At 56.0% G+C, this 25,996-nt stretch overlaps 2 protein-coding genes across 7 annotated transcripts in view; one reads left to right on the top strand and one right to left on the bottom strand.

The window, feature by feature from the left end:
- Window positions 1-6,835, top strand: part of GTPBP1 (GTP binding protein 1) — a 32,410-nt gene extending 25,575 nt beyond the window's left edge. For all 3 annotated transcript variants that reach the window (XM_064283531.1, XM_064283533.1, XM_064283532.1), the window contains one exon: window positions 845-6,835. In XM_064283531.1, coding sequence (XP_064139601.1) covers window positions 845-937 — 93 coding nt within the window. In that variant the 3' untranslated portion in view covers window positions 938-6,835. The remainder of the gene's footprint in view (window positions 1-844) is intronic.
- Window positions 5,129-24,549, bottom strand: SUN2 (Sad1 and UNC84 domain containing 2). Of its 4 annotated transcripts, none has more exons than XM_064283529.1 (18): window positions 24,419-24,549; window positions 20,878-21,036; window positions 19,800-20,008; window positions 18,859-18,996; window positions 18,296-18,394; window positions 17,844-17,937; window positions 16,610-16,680; window positions 14,254-14,381; window positions 12,342-12,605; window positions 11,808-11,885; window positions 11,311-11,354; window positions 10,609-10,774; window positions 10,033-10,254; window positions 9,624-9,708; window positions 9,104-9,219; window positions 8,785-8,952; window positions 8,227-8,319; window positions 5,129-6,832 (listed from the first exon to the last, which is right to left on the bottom strand). In XM_064283529.1, exons 2-18 carry the CDS (start codon window positions 21,000-21,002, stop codon window positions 6,719-6,721), a joined length of 2,214 nt encoding a protein of 737 aa, XP_064139599.1. In that variant the 5' UTR covers window positions 21,003-21,036; window positions 24,419-24,549; the 3' UTR covers window positions 5,129-6,718. The 4 variants fall into 4 exon arrangements, with proteins under 4 accessions (XP_064139599.1, XP_064139597.1, XP_064139600.1 ...); XM_064283527.1 differs by lacking the exon at window positions 24,419-24,549 and adding an exon at window positions 23,999-24,097; XM_064283530.1 differs by lacking the exon at window positions 24,419-24,549 and adding an exon at window positions 23,918-24,023.
- Between the last annotated feature and the right edge of the window lie 1,447 nt (window positions 24,550-25,996).

Here is a 25,996-nt window from a genome sequence, read left to right as displayed (position 1 = left end):
GAGCGTGCTGCCCAAGGCCAGGCCCGGGCCCCTGACCACTTGGGGCGGGGGGAAGGTGTGTGCAGCTGTGACTCTGATTCCACTGAGGTGACACACAGGAGAGCCGGGGGCAGCCACACGTCTGAGTTAGTGTCTGGGAGGTGCTCACAGCTCCCAGCATGTAAAAGCTCTACAGGCAGGAGCGCCTTGCCTCCTAAAGCAGTGCTCTTCAGACTGGATGTGGCCGCATAGAATCAGTCTGCTCGGTTCTTACTAGCGTGGAGCTTTAATGAAAGTAAAATACGATAGAAAAATGGCAGAGCTTCCCCTCTCATTGTGAGTATCGCTTGTGAGTGTGAGGGACGTTGCCGCACAAGAGGTTTGAAAGATACGATCTCACATGGTCCTCCCATGCCCCATGCCCCGACAGGCACACCTCCCGGAGGATAGGCGCCTCAGCCATGTCAGTGTGGTGCTAACGAGTCCTCTCCTGGCCTGATGAAGCCTGGCACCCCCGTATCTCTCTTTTCTCCTTTGGAGAGGGCAGTTTCTGCCTGAATCTGTCTTTTCTGCTCTTTCTCTCTCTCTCCTGTTGATCTCTCCTCTGGTTCCTTCGTCCCTTTCTCTTCCCACCAGTCGGCAGTATAAGTGGTGATTCCTCCTCTCCCTGTGCCTCTCTGAACAGCCCCTCAACCATACCACAAGGGTCCTACCTCCCTGCGAGCGGCGGTATGCTCAGGGTCACAGAAATCCTTGGTCAGGCGGGCCAGGACCTCACTGCCTGCTCGCTCATTCCTACCCCCACCCCGCCTCCCCCGGCTCCGGAGGGCTCGTGCTTCTCTAGCTCCTTCTCTCTCTCTTCCAGCCCAAGCCCAGCAGCGGGGGCCGGCGACGGGGTGGCCAGCGACACAAAGTGAAGTCCCAAGGAGCCTGTGGGACTCCTGCCAGCGGCTGCTGAATCTTCCCCGGCCCAGCCCCTCCACCCGAGGGATCCTCACACTGGCCACTGCCCCACCAGATGGCCAGAGCAGCTCTGACCACAGCCCGCCCTCCCCTCAGGCCACAGCCAGAGCCACCCTTGTCACCCCCACCCCTGTTTTCCAGGGGGCTTGTAATTTATAAGCCGAGGCAGGTGGCCAGACTTCCTAAGGACTGACCATCTCTCACCCCCTTTCCACCTTCCTCCTCACCCACACGTTTTTTGTACATCTGGGCCCTTAGTTTTTATTCTTTTTATTATATATCTATATCTATATTTAGCGTGTGTGTGCGTGTGTGAGGTGCAGGATGCGGCCGGTCAGGGCCCTGTCATTCTCTCCTTTTCTCCCTCCGTGGCTGGCCACCAACCCCCAGAAGCTGTCCACCTGCCTGCCCGTTAGTCCGTCCGTCTGTCTGTCTGTCTGTCTTGTAATAAAATCCTCAGGGCCTTTAGGGGATGTCAGGGAGCCGAAGGAGTACCCCACTTTCCCTGACCCCCTCCTCTACACTCGGGCCCTTCCATGGAGCCAGGGCTCTGAGTGAGGGGCTTCTGGGTTAAGTGTCTGCTGCTGTCAGAGCAGGGAGTCCCTGATCTAGGACTTGGTGGAGAGCAGTGGCTTCCCATTTTCTCTGTCCCCCTCTGCCCCCAAGTAACCTTGTTTCCTTAAGCCTAGCAACGGGTAATGCCAAAAGCTGTTAAGTTTTAACCTGTAGATGTGTGGAGGGGAGTGGAGAATGGAGTGTAGGACCCTCCCTGCCTCCAACTCTGACTCTTGCCACTGACCCAAAGACAGTGGGTGGGTTTTCCCCTTGAGACAATCCTGTGTTTGCCTGGACTGCCGTGGCCCTCCTGGGCCCTGCCGTGGCCCTCCTGGGCCCTGCCATGGCCCTCCTGGGCCCTGCCGTGGCCCTCCTGGGCCCTGCCAATCCTACCAAGCCTTGAGTCACTTGCCTTGCCCCGGAGCTGCTGCCCCCTGCTTGGACTTTGGCTCTGGATTGTGTTGGGCCTTGGGGCACTGATTACCCAGGTGGGGTCTGGCATGCTGAGGATCATGTTTTCTAGCACCTCCGGTGGGTGGGGGTGGAGGTGTTCACCTGGGCCAGGCCGGAACAGGAACCCCTTCCTCCCCATCACACCCCACCGTGTCCCAACATGGCTGCTACGGGAGCTGACTGTTGGGTTTCCCGCGCGGCAGGGAAGGGCCTGTGCCGGGTTTGGAAGCCCTGATTGGGCCATGAGGGAGAGGCAGGGGGGGTGGCGAAAAAGACCTGCAGGCCTGCACAGAGCTTTAAGCCCTCTGGAAGAAGCGCCGTCCGGGTGGAGGATGCCCAGCCCAGAAATGGCAACGTAGGCCTGGACTGAAGCCCCAGTTAGGGTGGGTGCACTGACAGGCTGAGATTTGTTCCTTCTCTAGCCAGGGCAGACACCCAGCTGGCGGGGTCCTTCCTCAGCCTCGCCTCCTTCCTGTCCCCCAACCTTCCTTTTTGACCCCCTGCTTCTGGACTGCTGGTCCCCTTTCCTTCCCTCCCGCCAACTGTTTCTAGTTACCACTGACCTGTGGCCATGAGCTGACCAGACCAGCATACAAAATAAAAGTTGGTTCCAAGTTGCCAGTGTCGTGGTCCCTGCCCAGCCCCTCCAGGCAGGTGCTGCCCACGGGGTACGCTGCAGCTTTGCTGTCCCTGAGCACCCAGTGAGCAGCCGGAGCAGGGCTGGGCCAGCTGGGCTTAGGTTCTCCTGGCTGGCAGGTGTGGCTCCGACACCCAGGCTCCTCCACTTGCTGTGTGATGCAGTCAAGTTACCAACCTTCTCTGAAGGGCAGTTTCCTCATCTACAACTAGAGGCCAGTTGCTACCTCAGGCTGCTGGTGAGGATTCAGTGAGGAAATCTGTGAAGCCCCTGACACAGTGCCCTGGCCCATGGGGAGGTCCTCAGTAAATGGCCACCACACTCTACCATCCATGCCAGCATCTTGCTCTGGGCTGGACGAGGAGTCCCAAGTCCATAGCAGAGGCCAAGAGCTGAGGTTCAGGCTGAAAGGAGAAATGTGGCAATGTGGCATTGATATGTTTGTGCTGTGGGGCTGGGGCTGTACTAGGTGGCCTCACGTACTTCATGTTCTTTGATGGTTATGACTGCCACCTATGAGGTAGGTGCTATTAGTTCCATTTTTCTAATTTAGGAAACTGAAGCTCAGAGAAGTGTCCCCCAGCAAGTGGCAGTTCCTGCACCAGCTTTGCCCTCAGCCTTTCAGTCAGCAGCCTGGCCTTGGCCTTTCACCCTGCCTGCGTGTCTGCTGGCTGTTTTCCTCTTGCTTTTTGGCTCTGGCTCTGCTTATGGGGGCTGCTGCTGGCCCAGCCCACTGGGTGCCTTCAAAACAGGCCTGCAGTGTTCAGCACGCTTTGCTCTTTCTGCCCCCGTGGCAGGCGCTATGGAATTTGTGCCTCCGCAGGCTTTAGTCCTGGCTCTGGGAGCAGATGGAAGCTTTTGTGTGAACTCTTTTGGCCCCTACAAGTGGCAGTGGTTGCCATAACCACTTTTTTCACATTCAGAAGCTGTGCCCCCTATGCTGGCCTCTGCCATCAGACATTCGAGAGGGCCGGGCTGGCTCTTGGTGCTCACCAGGCGCACACCTGCTGGCATGCCACTGAGTTAAGTGTCTCCCTGTCATTAACGCGGATGACAGAGGTCCCTTACAGGTCCAAGCCCTACCAACTATCCATTTGGAACAAGACACCAGCCCTTTTGTAGTTGATGAAGAATAAAGTTGTTAATCCTGTCATCTTTACTGGCAGATCCTGGCCCTTCTGTACGTGCAGCAAACGTGTACGGATGTGTTAGCAGGAATAAGGCCTTCTGATGGGGTGGGACAGAGATGGCCCAGATCCCAGTCAGGACCACCGTTCTGCTTATTGGCCACCTCGGCACAGCGTGAACAAAGGCAACAGGAATAGAAGGTGGTGCAAGGGGAAGTGGAAGTTTGAGTGGGGTTGAGGGGCTTACCAGGAGGACGGTGGAGTGGGGGCTGTACGTGTGACATGAGGGGCACCTAGGGTTTGCACATGCACAGGATGGCACATGCCAGGACCAGGACGGGCACAAGCAAAGGCACCTGGCTCGGGCCATGTGGCAAGTTCCAGGAAGCCATTCCCTGGTGCTGTTTGGGGTGTCTTTGTTGAGATGAGTTGTTGGGTGAACCGGGGAGGGAAGCGAGCAGGAGATGAGAGAGGGAGGACAGTTTCCCACATGCTGAGTGGAGAGGCCAGCTGGCCCTCGGCCCCAGGCTGGGTTTGCTCTCTGCCCAGCACCCTTCCCCTGTGGCAGTTTGTCCTCCACATGACTGGCTTCGTGCCCTGGGCCAGGTGCCATGGTCGGGGAAAGAGCTGTGAGAGACCCAGTGGGGAGCTACCCAGAGCCCTTGAGCAGGTCCTAGGAGTCACTGAGTCAGGGAGATGTTTGCAGGGAAGGATCAGGACCCGTGTCCCCTGAGCTGGCAGGTTCTGGCTCTTCAGGGGACCCCCAGAAGCATTACAGTGCGACACCTGCTTGGCCCATCCCAGAAACACGGGGCAAATATCTAATTTCTGTGGAAGAGGGTCACAACACTCAAGGTGGACGTGGTCAGTAGTTAAGAGTAACTTTTTCTACCTCTTGCTCAAACCGGGGTTTGCTCAAACATCACTGAAAAAAGCCGACTTGCCTCCTGCTTCATAGTGGGCTATCAGTGACAGCTCCTAAAACACCTCACTTCCTTCTTCTGCCAACCTGCCGCCCAGAACCAGACTGGAGTCAGCCTGGCCTCAGACCCCGCTGCCCCCACTCCCACATCCCAGTTTTAGCCAAGAGGTGAACACGGAGGCTTGGCTTCTGCAATTGAGTAACTCTTAGGGGGCATTGTTTTGGCCAGCATTCATTCTCCCATTTTCCCAAGAGCAGTCTCATAAATAGCCACCACACTCCTTTAAATCCAGGGCATAATTTATTCTTTTGCATAGGCATAAATTAGAATCTGGAGATACAAAATTAAGAACCAAGAGTGCAGCATTTGTGACAGGAGAGCGCGAAACAAAACCTGGCTGACTCGGGCCGGGCTGTGCAGGGGGCGCCCTGGAGGGCTCAGCCCTGGCACAGCAGCCCTTCCTGTCCCTTCCCAACAGACCAGAACCAGTGGCTACATCTGGAGCCGTTGCCCCAAGCCCTTCTGGCAACCAGGTTCCAAGGAACTGAATTATCACCCAAAGCCCCCCAGAACGGGGCTAGGAAGTCAAGCCCTTAGCTTTTCTTTCAGTTAAAAAACAGACCTTGAAAAATATATACATAATACAGTTGGGCCTGCTGGGTCTAAAAGCCCCTCCTCACCCCCCTCCCAACCCAGTGTAACTGCCAGCTCCTCCCCCAGCCCCCACCCTGACTCCCGTCCATGGAAAATGAGCCAGAAAAGGAAACAAAATCTGAGCAAGAGCTGAAAGACCCCAAAGGGTAGCCTGAGGGTTAGGGCCTCCTTACAGCAGGTGCCTGAGTAGGTTTATGGGGGGCAGGATCGACCGTGACACCCAGAATGTCACCATCATCACTGGACCCCACAAGAGCCTAGGGAGCTCCTTGCTTCTCACCCTCCCAGCTGCCCCCAGATGCTTGTGTGCCAGCGAGTCAACTCCTCTTCACAGCAGCCCTGTAGGGCAGAGCAGAACTGCCCCGTAGGGTTTCCTAGGCTGTAATCTACAGGAACCCATCTCCAGGTCTTTCCTCCCACTGAGCAGCTGGTGGGCTCAAACCACTGAACTTTCGCTTATTAGCCAAGCACTTAACCGTTGTGCCACCAGGGCTCCTCATCCCCACGTGTTAGTGGTCCCAAAGAGCCGATGGGGTTCCTGACCCCCGGGGAATGTGGTGAGCTCGCTCTGGGGCACTGGCAGGCCATGGCAGGAATGGGATGCCGAGTGGGCCTGCCTCAGCGGCAGGGAAGAAAAAGCAACTCTTCCCAGCAAAGGAGAGTCCTGTAGGCCTGCCCTGGCCGCTCAGAGCCACACAGGGCAACTGCCCTGATGAAGTGCACAGGACCCAGTGCCCTCTAGGGTACGAGAAGTCCCCGGCCCCACCTATACCCAGGACAGATAACAGTGTGCAGATACCCCTCAGGGAATCCAGGGCCAGGCTTCCTAGATGGGCAGCAGCCACACTGGAAGAGCCCAGCAACCGTACACTAGTGCTTCCTCTCTGGGCTTCAGTCCGTGCTGTGCTGAGCCCCCTCCCCACACAGGAGCAGCTCTGCTCATCTGCCCAGGCCCTGGCTTGTCCTGCCGGCAGCTTTGGCACGTGCTTCGTTCCCATGCCTCTGGCAGCAGCTCCTGGGAGGCAGCCCCATCACCAAGGCCCAAGGCCAGGAGGCTTCCCCTGTCCTTTGTTGAAGCGTGTTCATTCATTACCCTTCCCCGTGATATGGTACATATATACACCCTCCCAGGAGGGGGACATCAACCCTGGCTGACATGAGGACAGCCAGGAATAAAGGGAGACCACCGGGCTACTGTCCACCCCAAGCTGCCCATTGCTCAGGACAGCCCTGTGTGTCCTCTTGTGTCCACCGGGGCAGGAGCTCTTCTTTCTTGCTCCTGGAAGTTGGCGCTAATCAAGCATGTGGGGAAGTGGCAGGGTACTGCTCACCCACCCCAGAGAAGGCAGATGCGGCGTGCTGAGAGGGGCAGCCCAGGCCCACGGGCTGGCCTCCTGGTGGCTGGCGGCAGGCACGAGCAAGAAAGTCTAGTGGGCAGGGTCCCCGTGCACCCTGAAGCGGTAGATGCAGGTGTACTCAGGGTGGCCCCAGTTGGTCAGGATTCGCAGCTCCACCACCTGGTATGTGGCCATTGTAGGGTCCTGGGTAGAGAAGGGAGGTATCAGGAGCCTCGGTGATTCCTCTGTGCCTTCGCTGACAGAGAAGGTGAGAGGTGGTGGCACCTGCCTGCCCCAGGGCCTAGAAGGTGCCCCTCCTACCACCTTCCTGCTCCCCTGGAGCTCTGAGGAGAACCGGGCTACAAAAGCTGCTGCCTGCGGGCCAAGGAGCCCCAGGGCTCCAGCATCCCTACAGGGCCCAACCCTGCAAGCCTGTGCCGGGCCTGGCCCACAGGCCACATAAACACAGTCTTGTACTAGGGACCATGCAATCGGGAAAAATAAGATACAAATTCATCCAAAATGATCAGTTCAGAGTCGCTTTTTTGTCATGATGCTATTAATAGGTAGAACTACCTTCATGGGGCGCTTAATACTGGTTAATGTTATAAAACAATCTCCTTAACTCAGCAGGATTTCTCCCTTTCCTTCTCACGCCCCCATCCAGCCCCTGGCCTCCAGGCTCTGGCCTCTATGTCCACAGTTTTGCTGGCTCAGGCCTGGTGCTCTCCTGGCCGGGCAGTCCTGTCTCCTCCCTGGCCATTCTACACACCCTCCTGTCCCCTCCCTGCTCCTAAGGCCTGGGGGTTCCTAGCTCAGTCTACCAATCGCCCTGAGAAACCCCAGCTGCTCCCCACACTCCAGCGACCATCTCTGTGCTGACGACAGCTTCGCCTTCCCATCTAAGTCCACACCGATGTCCCCTGGACCCTCTCACTGGCACCTCTGCTCTGACCAGACCCGTGTTCTGCATCCTGCTGCCTGGAGCTGCCTCATCTCCACCCTCCCCTTCCCTGCTCCCATCCAGTCTGAGGCGCAGGACCCACCAAAGGTGTCTGACTCACCCTCTCTCCATCCCACTCCCAACACCCTCACTCGCACCTCCTCCATGTGGACCTGCCTCCCTGTCTCCAGGTGTGGCCCCTTCAATTCACCACTGACACATGGTCACAGTGACCTTTCCAAAATGCCATCGTATTGCCACTTCTCTACCTAAAACTTGCACCACCCCCAGCCCTGAGAGCTGAATTTTGGCCATACCTGCCTCTCCCGAGCCTCTCTTCCCACCTTCTAAACCTCACAATGCCCCCACCCCTCCACCCAATTCCTCCCACCAGGGATTCTTCTAGGGTGGTCCTCAGGCCACCTGCATCTAAGGCAAAAGAATTGTTAAAATGCAGATTCCCAGGCCCAACGGCCCTAGAAATCAGAATCTCCTGGGGTGGAGACTGGGAACCTGCATTTCTAACCGAGGGCCTGATGCCCACCAGCGCTTAAGACAGGCGGCCTCCCCTGGGCCCCAGCCTTGCCTCAATCACTGAGCTGAAAGGAGGAGAAAGTGAATATGCCCCCTCTGCTGGCAGGGCAGGATCCTGTACCTGAAAATAAAATGTCTGGATGGGCTCCCCGTCCTGATCATAGGTGAACTTCCCAAGGAGCCTCCCCTCCTGCTGCAGGTCTTCCTCAAACCCCTGCAAAGACAGCAAAGGAATGGCAGGAGGGAAGGCGCCTGTTCTTAGCTGTGGCGGGGCCACCTGGGAGGGAGGGGCGCAGGGATGGAGCAGGGAGAGGACCCAGAGGGTGCAACAGATGCTCCCCTCTCCCTCCCTCCCTCCCACACCTGCCCCTCACACCTCAGCGGGTCAGGCACAGCCTCTGCAGGACTGAAGGAGGGCCTGAGCCCTGGACACAGGCAAGGGTGCCCTGCCTGGAACCGGGGCTGCTGTGTGCCCTGTGACAAGTCACTTAACCCTCTTGTGCCTCAGTTTCCTCCTCAGGAGCCTGAGACAGCTGGGACTGAAGCGCCCCCTTCCCACTCTGTTCTTCGGCTCCAGAATGTGCTCCCCTGTCCCCTCCCCGAGTCCCTTTATTCTGAACAGAGAGCCCCACAGGATCCTCCTGCAGCCCCTCCGGCCTCCACATAGTTGGCTACTCACAAAGATGGCAAAGTCCTTGGGGGCACTGGAGATGGTGCTGTTAGGTGACAAGGATTTGGGCACGTGCTCCAAGGTGACGGCAGTGGGGCGGATGCGGGCAGAAAGGCGGACCACGGCAAAGCCCTGGGGGCCCTGGAAGGCCCAGCAGTTGCCCGGGTGTACATCTGGCTGGAATGGAGGACAGTCACGTCACAGGGGGTGCTATGACTGAGAAGCCCCACCCACATCCAGGATAACTGCTGAGCAGTGCCTGGCCCTACCCAGCCAGGCAGGCGCAAGAGGAGAATGACTCTGTGTTAAGACCTTGGGTGGGGCTTACCTGGAGGATGACCCGGGGCGACTGGGAGTGGTACCACAGGGGGATGCCAAAGAGACTGAGGAGGGCTGTCTTGGTCTCATAGGTCTCGGAGCATCGTGTGCTGATGACACTGGCCCCTAAAATGGGAAAGGCAGGCAGAGTGGGCACTGGGGCCTGGGTGCCAGTGGGGGAGAAAGACCAGACAGCCACCTCAGTTCGCCACCCAAGGAAGGCCCGGCATGCAGGGTGGCAGCTGCCACAGGAGGGACTGTTGCCTTTCTCTCTGTGGATGAGGTCAGATGCCCAGCCCTCTCTTCAGATCTATCCCGGCCCCACAGAGCAGCTGGCAAACGTCAGCACTTCTGGCCAAGGACAGTGCTCTGAGCATCCCAACCTCCCTGACCTACTGTGACCTGGTGGCCAGTTCTAGGCTGCTTGATTTCCACTGACCTCCAGCCTTGCTTGCCTAGCACCTCTGCAGCCCTGGCTCATGCCAGGAGCTAATGGGCCTGGTGTTGAGATGGAAGGCAAAGCGGCCCACCTCCTGATTCCAGGGCGTAGTCCACCATCCCAATGCGGTCCTCGCTGTATCGCTTCAGGGCCTGGCTTACAATGTGGTGTACCTGCTAAATTTAGCACAAGAAGAGACACTCAGTGTCGTGGATGGAAAACAGACATCCTCCCCCATGCCCCCGCCACCCCCGGGCTGGGCACCCATGCGCTGAGCCCTCATATACTTACACTATACTGGTGCCTGTGAGGCTGGGTGTCTGGGCACACACTCCACTCAACCTCGGTGTACCTCCACCCACCCACCCACCACCCCAGCTCCAACGCAAATATCACAGCCCCGCCTGTCGCTTCTGTACTAGAACACTCCAAGGAGATGGCAGCATGGGGCTACACAGGCTGGGGTGTGTGTGTGGAGCGGGGAAGGCATGTGTCCTCACCTCCTCCGTTACCCCGATCATGCCTTCCTTCTGCAGCATCAGCCCCAGGCTGGCCGCGGCCTCCTTCACTGACTTGCCCTGTGTCTCTGCCATGTGGGCGAGGATCCTGCTTTCCAGCTCCTGCAGCCGAGCTTCTATCTCCTCTTGCTGAAGGAGTCCTGCGCGGGCCCCCCCACCTCGGAGCAGGAACTGAGCGATCCAGGCAGGGAACTGAGACTCCACCTGGGGACGAGAAAAGGTCTCACTCCAGGGGAGGCTCTTGGAAGAGCCAGAGCTCGGAGTGGGGTGGCTCACTAGGGTGAGGAGTTAGAGAGGGAGTGAGGCCTGCAGGGAGAGCCAGCACATGCCTGGTTGGTGTCTCACAGGGGACAGAGCTATGAACAACCCTTCCTGAGCACCCATGGAAAAACAGGAAGGCCTCTCATGAAAGCAAGCCTGTACAATGCCAAGTCCAGAGGTGTGGTCTCGTGGGAGTAACAGAGGCCGTGGGGCAAGGGTCTCTGCTGTGTAGATTCCCAGGACAGAGGCTCTCAGAGGAGAGAGCATTCGCCAGGAAGCTGGCTGGTTGGAACTCACGTCATCACGCACAGCCTGGATCTGCTGGGGCAGCTGGTCCACGCGGTCCTCCACAGAGCCCTGCTTCAGGGCCAGGGCTGCCAGCTCCTGCTGCAGGCCTGCCAGCTGGCCCTCCAGCCGTCCCAGCTCCTTCAGGGAATTCTCCTGGAAGGACTCCTGGGTCATCCTAGTCCCAAAGAGAGAAGAGTAAGCCTTGGATGTCTCTTTTGGAGGGTAAGGCCATGACAAAGAAAACAAGAAGGCCCAAGAAAAAGAGTGTTCGTGATACTAGGATGTGTGTCCTCCACTTGACAGAAGGCGAGAGGGTGTCAGGCTGACTCTTGGAGTTTCCAGGGGTACAACGCAGTCCAGGGGGCTATGCACTGGCTTGCTTACCCCAAGGAGCTAACTTAGAGCCTGTCTCCTCTCTAAGCCCCCAGCCCCTGACTCAACCTCAAACCTTCTGGACAGTTATGGACATCCAGGACATGGGGTTGAGGGGGGGCAACGTGCGGGCTAGACAGGGAAGACAGTGTGTCCCAAGGTTACTGCTGTGCCCACCACCACCATCAGCCAGCCCCCACCCACTGGCCTCACAGGCTCTAAGCAGCTAGTCCTGAGCTAGGTTTCCACCACCCGCTTCTCTACTTAGTCACACGATCGAACTCTGCCTTTTAGCTCCACTCCCCAGTCCTGCCTGGGCCAGGTGACAGTGCCCATTACCTTTGCCACTCTGACTTCAGCTGCTGGAGACGAGCCTCAGACTCCTGTAAGCAAGAAACAGCAAGCTCAGAGAAACTGGCCCCCGGAGCAGGATCTGCTCTTTGCTGGCAGGGCAGTCTTTGCTAATCACACCCTGCCCCGGTATCCCAACTCCTGCAGCAGACTTCAAACTGGTCTCCTGGGCAAAGTTCTCATGACAGTCTCACCCACATCCAGCGCACTCAGACATTCACACATTCACTGTCTACCCAGCACAACAGGCCGTTTGAAAACAGCCCTCCCTGTCCTCAAGCACCCTCCCAGTGAGTCCCTCAAGAGCGTTCCCATTGAGGTGAGTTCGGTTCAAACAGACCAGTCAGTCACCCCATTCTACTTCTAAGTGGACACTTTGGAAGGACCAAGGGCCCTAGGTGTCTTTTTCAGTCCAAGAATAGATGTTGAATTGGTTCACGACCCCACTGTAGGCCCCTGGGTGGGCACCTCCAAACCCGCCTGACCTGGGAAGCCTGGACAATCTTTTTGAAGAGGTCTTCTGAGTCTTGTTGATGTTCTGCTCTCAGGGCCACCAGCTCTTCCTGTTGAACAAGGAGCAGAGACACAGGATTTTACAGACTCGAGCTTGCACGTCTGGTCTGTGGAATTTACACTGCAGTTCAGCCCCAGCTCTGTGTGATCCCAAAGCTAGAGCCTCTTCTTTATACTACGGTGCACCTCTGTAACATGCGAGACTCCCGCCTGATCTTTACTGCATATCTATGTGGTGTCAGGTGCTGTTGGCACCTTACTTATAACCTTGTATCCTCACTACCGTGTGGAGCAGGTATCAGTGTCTCCATCTCAAAGAGAAACAGGTTCAGAGAGGGCAAGCGATGGCCAAGTGGTGGAGTTGTCCGAGCCCCAGAGGGTCAGTGTGTCTCTCACATTGGGGTGTATGGTGCTGACCCCCTCCACCCCACCCCACCCACCACTGACAGTTATGAGTTCCCATGGGTGTCACCCACCCAGGACACCCAGGCCCCTCCTGTCCCAACCTGGATCCGGGCAGCCATGTCCCTGCGGAAGTCCTCCTTCAGCGCAGCCTCGCGGCGGCTCACGAGCCCTTCCAGAAGCACCAGAGTGTCCTCGTGGCTAAGGCCACCACCGCCACCGTCACCGCCCTCACCGGCAGCCCCCTGCCTCAGCTCCAGGCGCTCCAGCCGCAAGGCCTCCTTCTGCCAGTTAGAGGAAAATTCGGCAGCAAGTGCTTCCAGGCGCCGCTCCAGGGAGTGCACCTGGGACAGGATGCGCTGTTCAGCCTGGTGGGGCGGGGAAGAAAAACACCAGAGAGGTGAGTGGCCCATGAGCATCCTCAGGCAACTGTGCTCCCTGAAAACGGGCCATCCGGAGACAGACTGCACAGACAGGGAAAAGAATCTAGAAACACCTAGAGGTACACACGCCCTGGGGCTCCGTCTACCTGCCCTAGGGGCAGGTGAGCTCAGCAGGGCAGGTAGATGCCCTGAGAGAAAGAGGCACAGAGGGCCGCAGAGGAGGGCTGGGGTGAGAACTGTAATCCTGGGAGGACGGCCGCCTGGCGTTGACCTGGGTGCTGAAGCCTATCTCCCTTACCTCCCCACCTGCGCAGGTGCAGGGAGAGTAACCCGGTGGGGGCGGGAGTAGCCAGAGGAGGGGCTGAGCAGTTCAGCCGCTGAATGTAAACAGCTTTCACTCCTCCCTTGATACCCCAAACCCAAACCTGCTGCCATCGAGTCGCTCCTGAATCACAGCAACCCTACAGGACAGGGCAGAACTGCCCCTTAGGATTTCCAAGGCTGTAATCTTTACAGAAGCAGACTGTGGCTGGTGGGTTCAAACCACTGACCTTTCAGTTAGCAGCCGAGCGCTTAGCCATCGCACCACCAGAGCTCCTCTCCTCCCTTGATAACTACGGCTAATAACCAAATAATGTGGAAAGGCTTATTGCTTTCCTCTTTAATTGGACGCCGTGAAGAAGATGGAATAAAAATCTTTTGGACGTGAGGGTAGCATCTGACAGCGTGTCATGAATGCTGAGAACCTTGTTGGCTTAACGAGAAAAATCTTTGCCAAGAGGAATTAAAAAACTCTGTTTGTCAACTGTCAATTAGAGGGCAGGGGCCTCCTAGTGGCAGAGATTGCTTCTGATTTTTTAAAATTCCATTTTTTGAACAGGCAATACATTTGCATACTCAACGAACAAACAGCAAAAAGTCACGTCCCTCCCTCTGCCCAATGGACAGCGACCTCCCAAACCAGGCACCTATTGTCATTAGTATCTTTATGCAAATATGCGTTCATTCCTTAAAAAAAACCCAGAACCCAGTTACTTCCCCCTTTTTACATAAAAGGGAGTCCCGAAAATGAATGGCTTTAATAATGACTAAAAAAGAAAAAGTTAGAGATAACAGAATAGGTCATAATTTATAAAATAATAAGATCGTGATCAGGAAAACAATATCCACAAAAATAAATGGTTAAAAATGTGATACCCAAGTAAATTCAGCAGGACGCAAGGGAAGTCCAAACAACTATAGTTAGGAGAATAAAGAGATTTACATTTTTCAAAGTTTTAAAGCTTTGTACGCGCGGTATAAGGGGGGTGGGGAATCAACCACAAACACAGGCAGAGGGCGGCTCGCTCACCTTCTCTGTCACCGAATTGCTGCTAAACTCTTGGGTACCTACAAGCCTAAGAACAAACCCAAACCAAACCCCCTATCCTCGAGCTGATTCTGACTCACAGCCACCCTATAAGACAGAGTAGAACGGCCCCATAGGGTTTCTAAGGCCGTAAATCTTTACAGAAGCAGACTGCCACATCTTTCTCCAGCAGAGCAGCTGTTGGGTTCTAACTGCTGACCTTTCAGTTAGCAGCCAAGCGTCTTAACCACTGCACCACCAGGGCCCCAAGCTTGAGACACTCACCTGGAAATGTGAGGATGAATCTCTGGGCTCCCACACCTCATGCTGCCTGCTGTGGCCCTTCGCTGCCCACCAGGACACCACGGCGGGCTGGAACGTCTGCAGCCCATAGGGGTAGAAATACCAGGCGCCTGTACACAGGGGAGAAACTGGTTACACAAGGAGGCCACACAAGGAGTCACGAGCAGGAGAGGACGCGGCCTGCCTGCCACCAGTCATTAGCGGCCTGTCTCCTTCATGTGAGCCGAGCCTCTGCCAGGAGGAGGTGAGAGGATGGAAGTCCCTTCTTCCTGAGTAGCCACTTCCACCCAGCATTCTCAGAGGTCCCCCTCAAGAACCCTCGTCCTTCTGTAGGTGGGGAAACTTGGGGGAAAACATGGGCTTTGATAACTTCAGGATGATGGGGGAGGCACACCCCAGAGGCCTAGATGGTGGCTGTCAACCCTGGTTGTAATCAGACTCAGCTGGGAGCTTTTAAAACATACCACTGTCTGGCCTCCCTCCAGAGAGTGAGTTAATTGCCCTGGACTGGGCTCTGTGCAGGTTGTTTAAAATCTCCCCAGGTGACTAATGGGCTGCCATGGTGAGACTCAGGGAACCAGAACGCACCGCCCTAGCCAGGAGAGGCCGCATGTGGCCCCAAGCAAGAGCACCGGGGTGTGGCCACACAGAGACGCTTACATCTGGATTCAGGGCCATCTCTGTGTGATGAAGAAAGCTTGGCAGCTAACCAAAAGGTTGGTGGTTCGAACCTACCATCTGCTCTGTGGGAGAAAGATGTAGCAGTTTGTTTCCATAAAGATTACAGCCTTGGAAACCTTATGGGGCCGTTCTACTCTGCCCTGTAGGGTCACTAGGAGCTGGAATTGACTCAATGGCAACAGGTTTTTGGGTGTGTGATATATTTACTCCTGAGCTCTGTAGAGGGAGGAGGAGAGACAGACCCATGGGCTGGAAGCCACACGGTGAGAGGTCTCACTGCTCGCATGTGGTGACGTCTCAAGGGGACCAGGATATAGAGCCTTTTCCTCATCGATACTTGAGACAAGATGAGGGAGCGTGAGATGGTGCTGATTACCCACAGGTTGGGAGCAGGTGCATCAGAAGCACCTGGGCTGTAAGTCAGACCCGTACGCCCTGCAGCAGGTCACGCACTCTCCACATGTACCTCGGGATATGACAGTGACATTGGCTCTACCAACTCCACAGGCTACAGTAAAGGGTGCTTTCTGTCTCCGCGACTTTCAAGCGGGCAGCCCATCAGAGTCCCCTGGGGAGCTTTGCAAACCCTACTGTGTGGGGCCCCAGACCAGACCAACAAGCTCACTCTCTAGAGGGTGGGGCCTCCAGTGGTATGTTTTAAAAGTTCCCCAGGTGACTCTGGTACACATCTCAATCACGTTAAACTGAGACAAGGCCCATGAAAGTGTGTCCTGAACAAAATGCTGTGCAATGATAAAGGATTGTTATTATTTTAAGGGCCATGCCCAGTTTCCACTGGATGGAACAAGCTGTTCTTGCAACAGGAAACAAGGAAACCAACACTTGGTAAACATTCTACTTTGTTATTAATAAATCATTGATAGGCATAAACCTATCAGCTCCCTAAAAAAGTCTGGTCTTTCTTTATACATTGGTATGATCATGAAAACGGAGCACGAGGCCCATATGGGTAGGTAAGAAACTCTTGTGAAATTGTCAAATGAAGGTCAAACACAAAATAAGTATATTAACATAATAATTACAACTATGTAAAAATTTTGAAAGCCCAATGATAGAAATCAGAACGACACAGAGAATCTTGTAAATAACTGGTATCTTAGTGTAAAAAGGGGTGCTTATTTCTCTATTGCTTTATTGCTTTTATCCTAAAGACAGCTAAATATTTAACTTGCTCTTACATGGACAACATCCTGCTTTGGAACGGAGGGACACTGACTGCTGATGAGAACGCTGCCAGAGTCCCTGCTTTTTACCTGAACCCTCCTGTACCAGGGCGTGTGCCTGCCCAAGTGGCACAAAGGATGAACAAATGTGCCCTGTAGGAGTGTGGTCCCCCCGCTCCAAGGATAAAAGCAGGGGTCTGCGGCAGTCCCCTTCCTCCCCGGGCACCTGAGACCACGAAGCTGCAGTCAGGGAGGGCCGGCTGAGGACTTGGACCTGTGCAGGCTCCGTCTGCCCCATCCGTCCTGCCTCTGCTTCCATCCCTTTCTTGATCACACAGGCTGTCACATTTCCACTCAGGGCCACCTTGTTCACATTTCTGCCCCACCCCTGGCCAGCCCCACCCCGGGCCAGCCCCCTCTGCCCTTTCTCCCTACACCTGAGGCTGCAGGAGACCCAGGTGGGCACAGCTCACCGTAAGTCAGGCAGGTGAGGAGCAACAGCAGCAAAAGGAACCAGAGAAATGTCCTCAGGGACGAGACACGCCTGGACCACACAAGAGGGGGGACAGCAAAGACCGGGTGATGAGAGGGAGGCTCCAGGACCGCCATATCCCCCCCGCCAAGGTCCCTTGGGGTTTTTCTTAGTGTTGCACTAGAGTTGACGGTGGACACCCACAAACTCCTCATGCCACAGCCAGAGCGGATACTTCAGAGCTTCACCTGCAGGACTCGAAGTAATAGGGACAATCTTGGCTCTGAATTTTAAGATGTTATTAAAAATAATATATGACCTTTGAAAAACCTAAAGTTTTCATACATAGAGTTCCTCTGAGTAAGCAAATATGGAGTCCCTGAGTGGTATAAATGGCTAATATGCTTGGCTGTTAACTAAAAGGTTGGAGATTTGAGCCCACCCAGAGGTGCCCTGGAAGAAAAGCCTGGCAATCTATTTCCAGAAAATCAGCCACTGAAAACCCAGTGGAGCACAGTTCTACTCTGACACACATGGGGTCACCATGAGTCAGAATCAACTGGCTTGGTTGGTTTTTTTAAGCAAGCAAATATATTTAAAAAATGCATGACTTCTTAAATGAACTTATTATTTTTTAAATGAGGACTTTTTTTGGTGACACAAACGCATTCTTGCCCCTCTTCTCAGCATAGTTGGTGCCCACCCTGAACCAGGTTACAGCCAGAGGGACCCTGACTGACTTCCTGACTCAGTTCTCTCTCCGCTGCCCAAGGGGCAGGCTCCCAAATCCTGTTGGCTTAGGAACAAGCTGACAAACCCACAGCAGCCTCCTGTATGAGATGGCTGTCCAGAGTGCCACAGGCCAAGGGAAAGTTTAACTTTCAGGGAACCCCACTTCTCGGCTGGAGCTTAAGGCCTAACCAGCAAGGGTAAGGCCACCCGGTTCGTCTGAGAACCAGGAAGTGGCTGGGCTGGTGAGGCGTTTCGCAGGAAGTACTCAAGAGGAAACCGCCCCCTGTGCCTGGAGTACTGCCTGTAAGGCTGTCAGAAGAGCAGAAGTGACCCTGACTCTGTTCTCTGTGAGGAGGGACAGGCCCTGGGGCACCCACTAATCAGAGCTCAAAGTTGGCTGGGAAAGAACCAACTTGAGAAAAACCAGATGCAGGTTTGGACACTTTTGCCATCTCCTCTGTCCTGGGGCTTTCCCGTTTGTTGTCAAAACTGAAGTCACTAACCTGGTTAAAACGAAGACGTCGAGAAGGGAGGCAGCTGTGGTCAGGCGGTACCAGGTGGTGCCAACCCACCAGTAGAGAAGCCCGAAGAGCCTGCCTGGAAAGTGACAACACGGGCTCAGTCTCCATCCAGCGCCCTGTGGCCTGCAGGGGTGGTTTTGAGCAGCGCTCTCTCCACCTGTGGTCCTCTCTGCCTCCACCCCAACACCAACCTGCCAGCGTGCCTCTGTCCTGCCCCATGTTGCCCAGTCCCTCTAACTCCACCTGCCTGCGCCCCTCTGTCCTGCTCTGCAGCTGCCCCCCCCTTCTAGTCAAGGGCCCTCGCAAGGCCCTCAGTGACTTCTATCACACACGAGCTTCCCAGTGGTCCTGCCGTCTCTCAGTAAGGCTGGGTGCCCATGGCAGAGAGATGGAACATCCACCTAGAGAATACCCACCTGCAAGCCAGCACCCACCTGGAGAACTGACCACCATCCAGAGAAAAGAGCCTGCCCGAGAGACAGCGTTCCTTAGCCGTGAACCTGAATTTTGCTGGTCCATCTCTGCCGAGTAGCCTGCAAGAATGAGGTGGGGAAGCCAGCTCAGTTTGCCCTCACTTTTAGGAAACCTGGGATATGGAGACTGTGGTAATTGCCTTCTCCCCTAGACTCCGACTGAGACCATGCGCCAGCTCCTGCCCATCCCCAGAGCTTCCAAGGTCTTTCCTGATGGAGCAGGCAGCGGGGCTTTGCTGAGGAATGAAACAGGTTCTCAGTATTTTATATCCCACTAGAGCTTCTTACTTGCACACCTCTTCTCATGAACAACCCTCAAACCACCATCCAGAACTAGGCTAAGGGATCACGCATTCACTCAACAAATGATCACAGAGCAGCCGCAGTCTGTGAGGTGCTCACCAGACACGGTGCTCTTGCCGGCTGCCCTGTGCTCCTTCCCCAGGCTTCCCACCAGCTCCTCAGCGGTCGCAGAGTCTGCGGGAGCCTCCCCCGGGGCCTGAACGGAGAGGAAGCACCCCTACCTACATAGTCGTCCTCAGAAGAATAACCCGAGGAGGAGCCCAGGAAGTCCTCGGAGCGCTTGCTCTCCACAAGGCCGTTGATTCTGCTGCTCTCGGTGCTACCTGTGCCCCTCCTCCTCCTCACCCGCAGGTCCTCACCTGGGGACAGAAGAGCACCGATCACCCAGAGCCCCTTTAAATCCGGCCTGGTGCATGGCTGCTCTGAGAAGAGAATCCCCAAGGACCTCCCGGGACACTCGAAGGGGCATCCCAGGAATCACTCAGCCTTTCCTCAGCTCTCCAGGCCCACGGATCGTGAGCTAAGACAGGGCGCCCCCCTCCGTCTCCAAGGCTTACAGCAGCCCTGTGGCTGCTTTGTCATCTAAAGGGGTCTGGGAGGCAAGCAGGCTTGACCACTCTTTCAAGGGTGTCCGAAGTCGGGGAGCCCCTCCTCTGGCTCAGTGATGGTCAGTAAACCCCTCAGTAGGAAATTCTGAATCATTAGGTAGCTCCCAGAGGAAACAAACCAAAAACACCAAGCCTGCTGCTGTCGAGTCAATTCTGACTCACGGTAATCCCCACGTGTTACAGAGTAGACCTGAGATTCATAGGGTTTTCTTAGCTATAATGTTTATGGAAAGAGCACTAGGCTTTTCTTCCACAGTGCTGCTGGGTGGGTTTGAACCACCAACCTTTTCGTTAGCAGCCTGAGAGCAAACCGTTTGTACCACCCAGGGCCTAAAGGAAGCACCAAAAAAAAAAACCAAACCCAATGCTGTCGAATCGATTCCGACTCATAGCGACCCTATAGGACAGAGTAGAACTGCCCCATAGAGTTTCCAAGGAGCACCTGGTGGATTCAAACTGCTGACCCTTTGGTTAGCAGCTGTAGCACTTAACCACAACGCCATCAGGGTTTCCTAAGGATGCAAAGCCCCAGGAAAAAGACTACGGACACTCACTCCAGTAGGGGTCGCTGTGCAGCTGGTCGTCAAGAATGGAGCTCCTGTCGAGGAGGGCGCTCCTGGCCAGGGAGGCGGCCCGGGGGCTACCTACGAAGGACTCCTTGATCACAGACTCGCTGTAGTAGGAGGTGTGAGGGTCAGAGGACGGGGCCAGCTGCGGCGCTGGGGAGAGGCGCTTCATGCTGCTGGATTTCCTCTTCAAGGTCCTGTGGGAAGTCCACCATGAGGGAAGGGAAGGAGGCAAGGGCAGCCCAGCAGGGACACTAAAGAAAGCCCGCTAGCGCCCTCAAATAGTGCACCACTAGTCTTGTTGCCAGGCAACCAACAGCTCCCACTGATTCCTGGTTGTCTATGAATTGCAGGTACGTTCTCTGGTCTCGTTATTTCTAAATCTCACAAGCAGCTAGGCGTGATTAGCGGTAAGTGTTGGAACCAGGATTCAAAGCCAGGTCTCTAATTTCAAAGCCTGTTTTCCCCGCATGCTTCTTAATACAGTAGTCATTCCTACAGCCCACTGAACACCCAGACACATCTGACCTGACGCCCCCTAGAGCTAGCAAAGCCACAGGCTGTTATCTGAGCCCCACCTCTGGCACAGGGGCGGGACAAGGAGGTGTGCCCACCCTGGCCCTCCTTGCCCAGGGCCCTGCTGACTTGCTCCTTTCCTTAGCACTTCACTGGGCAGCTGCCAAGGCCCCAGCCCAGTGAGATGTGCAGGCCTGGGGTCAAACAGGCACACCCTTGTATAGCAGATGGGGTGCCTGTGAACCCAGCTTGCCTCTCGGGGTTTCCGGCCTGGCTTGTGCATGAAGCTGTCTCTCCCCACTTCCTGTTCTCTGCACATGAGGGCAGCCCTGGCTGACAGAAGGGGGAGGAGAAACACACTGGGTCCTGGAACCCTGACATGTGTGAATAGAGGAAGGGTGCCCCTGACCAGGGCACCTCGTCTCTGCCCACAAGCAGCTGCAACATGGAGAGGCTGTCCACGAAGCTGCCCACCCATCTGCTCTGTAGGCGGCTGCCATCTACAGGGCCTGGGCTGTCCCAGCCTGCAGGGGTCTCTTGGGTCCCTTACCTGAGAGGACTGTCTTTAAACAGGGTGCTCTGGCTCCCCGTGATGGAGCTCCCGCCACTGCTGCTGCTGCCCCCATCATCGTCCCCCTGGGTGTAGCGCGTGAGGCGCTGGCTTCGCCGAGACATGACAAGGTGCACGTGGATCCTTCCACTGAAGAGTCTTGGGAGAGAAAGGAGAGCAACGTGTGAGACTTGGGGCTGCTCTCCAGCTCCTTCCTGGAGAAGAGGTAGAGGAACTGCTCCACAGCTGGGGGCCAGACGTGGGCATTTATTAAACCTGCCCAGCTCTGCCCACCCTGCTGCATGCAGTCTGAGTTCCTTGCCTGCCTCGGTGCTTGCTTAGCACCTGTGTAACCTCTTTCATGAGGACATTGGTGGCTTAATGGCAGAATTTGTGGGAGACCCAGGTTTGACTCCTGGCCACCACCTGTCTGTCAGTGCAAGCTTGCGTGTTGCTATGGTGATGAACAGGTTTAGTGGAGCTTCTAGGCTAAGATTAGGAAGAAAGGCCTGGCAATCTACTTCCAAAAAACAATCAATGAAAACCCCGTGGACCACAATGGTCCAAGCCACAACCAATCACGGGGATGGTGCAGGATCAGGCAGCACTTCGTTCCATCGTGCATGGGGTTGCCATGAGTTGGGGGCTGACTGGACGGCAGTGAACAATAACAACCACCTCTTTCATGGAGCTTTCTACAAGGTTTTTTGGCACTGAGCTTCTCGAGAGCCAGAGTTGGGCCTCCTTCGGCTCTACACCTTTGGCACTCAGCAGAGAATCTGGCATGTAACAGGCACCCAAGGAACGCACAATGAGTGGCACTGACCCTGCGGTCCAGCCATCCATCACACTGCCCTCTCCTCCAGCTGCGTCTGTGTTCACTTGTGCCGCTTCCCTCGGATTGCACCTTCCTTTCCTTACTGCGCATTTATCCACACTGACTCAGGGCCCCAGCAAAACTTAACTCCAGAAAACCTTTCCCTGGTAAACCCTGCCTACATTCTGATGGTGCCTGCATATTGTACTACAATATTTGTACATCTTGATATGATGAGGATGACACAATACTTTGTTAAATGCCAACTAGGTACCAAGCCCCTTACATACTCCATTTCTGAGCCTCACAGGCAAGGGAGGTATTGTCACTTCTATTTTAGGGAGGAGCCTAAGGCGCTGGGATGATAACAGCCTGTCCACAGTCACCCAGCCTGTCAGTGACACAGCAGGGACTGGCGCTTGGATCTGACATGGTGGTAGGGCCGAGACCTTTCCATGCTGCCATAAAGTTGTCAAGTTGTTTCAGGAATGCCCTTATATCCCCAACTAGAGTCTTTTACAGCCCCAGATATGCTCAGAACAGGCTGGATACAGAGTAGTTACACAAGAATCTGTTAACAAACTAACCAAACCGGGAGGTGGAACCGCCAGAGTGAAATTACAGTCAGTCCCGGCCTGCCTGCCCGCCACCAACATGGCGGGAAATCAAGCTCTGAGATTGATAATGAGGACACAAGGAGGCCAAAGTGAAGAGCCCGGGCAGAAGGCGGTGTTCTCCGGACACGTGGGAGACTTATTTATAGGCCTTCCAGCTCCAGAAACCCAAATTCACAATCTCAGATTGCAAACATGGGGAGTCTCCTCTCAGGGCCTTCACCTACCCCTATTACAGAGTCATTATTGTAGCCTAGACCCCCCTCGAGAGTTTGTGACTTTTTATCATTTTTGATACTCCTGGGTGGTACATAAATGACTACTTCTCTGGGTTGTGTGGTGGGCATAGACTCTTTAACACATCCCAACCCAGACTATGGAAACCAGAAGGTCTGGTTAGTCCAGGCAGAATTCTAGAAAGTCCTCTTCTGAAGAACAAGCAGCCACATGTCCTGGTTTTATAGGTATCTTCCCAGGTACGATGCCCACCCAGCATCCGGCATCTGTCCCTGGGTTCAGCCAGTGTTGGTCAGGGAACTGGATACAAATGTAGTAGCCACAGCAGGAAGCTGTCCTTTTCTATATTCCATTCCTTATACGGTAAATCCACTCCCACATCTGTTGTTGTTGGGTGCTGTCAAGTCAATCCTGACTCACAGCAACCCCATGTGACAGAGCAGAACTGCCCCATAGGGTTTTCTAGGCAAGTTACAGGAGCAGATCACCAGGCCTTTCTCCCACGGAGCCCCTGGGTGGGTTCAAACGGCCAGTCTTTCAGTTAGCAGCCGTGTAGAACTTAACTGCTGCACCATTAAGGCTCCTACTCCCACCAACACCCGCCCCCCAAAAGAAACCACCTCAAGAAGCCCACCCACAGCTCTTCCTCTTAACCCCTGCCCTGCCAAAGTGGATGCCGCCTTCCCCTGGGGCAGAAACAAAGCAACACTGGGGCTGCTGCTGGCTGCTCTAAATATTCTGGAGAAGGTGTGTGGGGGCCCCTGAGAACTGTCAGCAACCACCTCCACCTTCTCGGAGAAGCCTCTCAGACTTTCCCGTAGGGTCCTGGTATCACAAAACAGAAAGCCAAAGATCTTTAGCATTTAGTTCGGGCTTCACAGGATGAAACACACCAACAAGGCCTGGTCCTCCAAAACAAAAGGAAGCCTCTTGCAGCTCAAATATTTTGCTTGTCAGAAAAGACATGCACAAACAGACACCCCCCCCAATCTCACCCCCCCCCCACACACAATAAAGAAACCCTCAAATAAAACCACTGGGTGGAGGACAAAAATCCCTCCCACTTCTGAGCTTTTCTCAACTCCGCTCTGACCTCCCCTCACACGCCTGTATCACAGGCACAAGTATCCATCCAGTCTTTAGCCTTAACCCAGATCTTGGGTATTTCCCACGTGACATTTTCACACTACATTCCCTCGTGGGACCTGCAAAACCCCCAGGTGTGAACCTCCCTGTCCCTTCATGCCTCACCGGCTGAACCTGGAGAGATTTTTACCAAAGGCGCAACCGCCCTGGCTCTCTGCTTTAAGTCACAGATCCCAGTCCCCCGCCCCTTTGTTTTCGTTTTTTTAAGGAAGAGAACAAAATGGACCTTCCTCCTGCAGCCCTGGCCCCGGAACCCTGGCAGACGGCGGAGGCGACAGGGAACTGTCTGTCCCTGGAACTGTCTTGCCTGGCATGCGAGACGCAGGCACTGCCCAGGGCCGGTGGGCAGCCCGGGCTTCGCTCCCGGTCTCCCGGGAGGCTCTCCCGGGGAAGTCCCGCCTAGAGACGTCCGCCCTCCGGGCTGACCAGTAAGGCCCCCGGCTCTGGGGGCGGGCGCACCGCCGGGAGATGAGTCAGGGCCGCTGGCGCGGGCACCGCTCGGCCCTCCCCGCCCGGTCCAGGGGCGTGTGCCCGGCGGGGCTGGAGTCTGGCCCAGCCTGGCCGGGACCAAGAGCCAGGCCCTGGGCAGCTGGGCCCTGGCCGGAGCGGCCCGACGATGACCCCGGGTCAGGCTGGGCCCGAGGCCGCCGGAGGCGGGCGCGCGCCAGCCCAGCACCCTCGCCCCGCGCGTCTGCCCCCCGGAGACCCACGGCCGGCGCCCCGTTACCTGCTGCGCGGCTCCTCCGTGCGGGCCGGGGACGTCCGAGGCCGGGCGCGCCCTCTTCTCGGGCAGGAATCCGCGAGCGGCGATCGGCGCCGGGCCGAACGGGGCCGGGCCGGGCTGGAGCGCAGGCGGCGGCGGGCAGCGCGGAGCCTGGGCGGCGGACAATGCAGCCGGCGAGGCCCGCGCGGCGCGAGTGGGGCCGGGCGGCGCGCGTGGCCGAGTGTGTGCGCCTGTCAGTCAACGCTGACAGGCCGCGGCCCATTGGGCAGGCCCCGCCCGCCGTCACCGCCCACCGCCGCCCATTGGGTGGTTTGAACACAAAGGCCCCGGCTCGCCCCGCCTGGAGGCCCACGCGTGGGGGCCCGTGGGCGGGTAGCGAGGTTCCTCGGCTTCCGTCGCTGGAGCCGGCGGCCGGGCGGGAGGCCGAAGGTCGCCGGCCTTAGCTGCGCACTTGACCCCTGTGTGTGGTTCCAAACAGCTGCCAGAGCTCCCGGAGCACCCCCTCGTGCGCCTCTGCTCACCGGGCCGGTGGGTGCGCAGGTCCCTATGCGCCCCTCGGGCCGCGGCGTCCCAGCTTCTCGCTAGCCAACAAGTCAGGGGTGGTGGGACCTTAAAGGCATCGGGTGATCCGGGGACACTGCCTCCCTGAGGATGGCTCGCGGGATGGGGGCAGGGCAGGGGAGGTAGAAGACCCCGGCCAGGGAGCCACCTGGACGGATGGCTTTTAGCCCTTAGCAGACCCTCTGGTGGAAACCCTGGTGGCGTAGCGGTTAAGTGCTACGGCTGCTAACCAAGACGTCGGCAGTTCGAATCTGCCAGGTGCTCCTTGGAAACTGTATGGGGCAGTTCTACTCTGTCCTGTTAGGGTTATTATGAGTTGGAATCGACTCGACGGCAGTGGGTTTGGTTTGGGACCCTCTGTAAATGTTTGCGGAAGGCTTGCTAAACGCCTGGCACTTACACAATTGTCCTCCTAACCAAGCATTTCTACCCCCATTTTATAGACTGAAGAAACAGGTTCATAGAGGTGTTAGGTGATTTGCATAAAGCCACACTGCTAGGAAGTGGAAAAGTTGAGATTAGACGGTTCTCTCCACTTCCAAGCCGAAGCTCTTTGAAATTTCAGGGTTGGTTTTGGGATTCCAGACAGGGCAGGAGGTTCTGCCCCAGAGTGGTTTTCACAGCAGGAGCACAGTTCACGCTGAGAGAAGCCAGGACTGGCTACCTCCGCCTCTGCCTCACTCAGATTTGCACACCTTGTGTGGAACAGGTGCTCAGAATTCAATCAGTAAAATGGCACCTGGCTTGGGGGTCTTGTCCCTGGCTCCCCTCCGACCGATTTTACAGTGCACAATTCTGGGCGAGTCACTTCCTGTGCAACCTTTTTGAAGGGAAGATGAAACAGAGTGTCGTTATTTCACTTTTAAAGTGCTAAGAGGAAACGAGACAAGAAATGTCAAAATCACTGAGACAGGTACAGAAAGAAGCCGGTGTGTGTGTGTGTGTGTGCGCGCGTGCGTGTGCGTGTGTGTGTGTGTGTGTGTGTGTGTGCGCGCAAACCTAAAGCCTTCATGCTTTCTG

This window comes from Loxodonta africana, chromosome 4 (assembly GCF_030014295.1).
Source record: "Loxodonta africana isolate mLoxAfr1 chromosome 4, mLoxAfr1.hap2, whole genome shotgun sequence".
Classification (NCBI taxonomy): domain Eukaryota; kingdom Metazoa; phylum Chordata; class Mammalia; order Proboscidea; family Elephantidae; genus Loxodonta; species Loxodonta africana.
Note: the sequence above shows the minus strand (reverse complement) of the source record. Positions and strands in the feature narration are given on the sequence as shown.

Excerpts from the sequence above, each read along its gene's own strand:
- SUN2 (XM_064283529.1), bottom strand. The coding sequence starts at position 21,002 with ATGTCTCGGCGAAGCCAGCGCCTCACGCGCTACACCCAGGGGGACGAT. Across the intron at positions 14,382-16,609 it reads CCTCACCTGCCTGACTTACG|GCGCCTGGTATTTCTACCCC; the intron begins GTGAGCTGTGCC and ends CCCTGTGTACAG. Across the intron at positions 9,709-10,032 it reads TGATCGGGGTAACGGAGGAG|CAGGTACACCACATTGTAAG; the intron begins GTGAGGACACAT and ends TGCTAAATTTAG.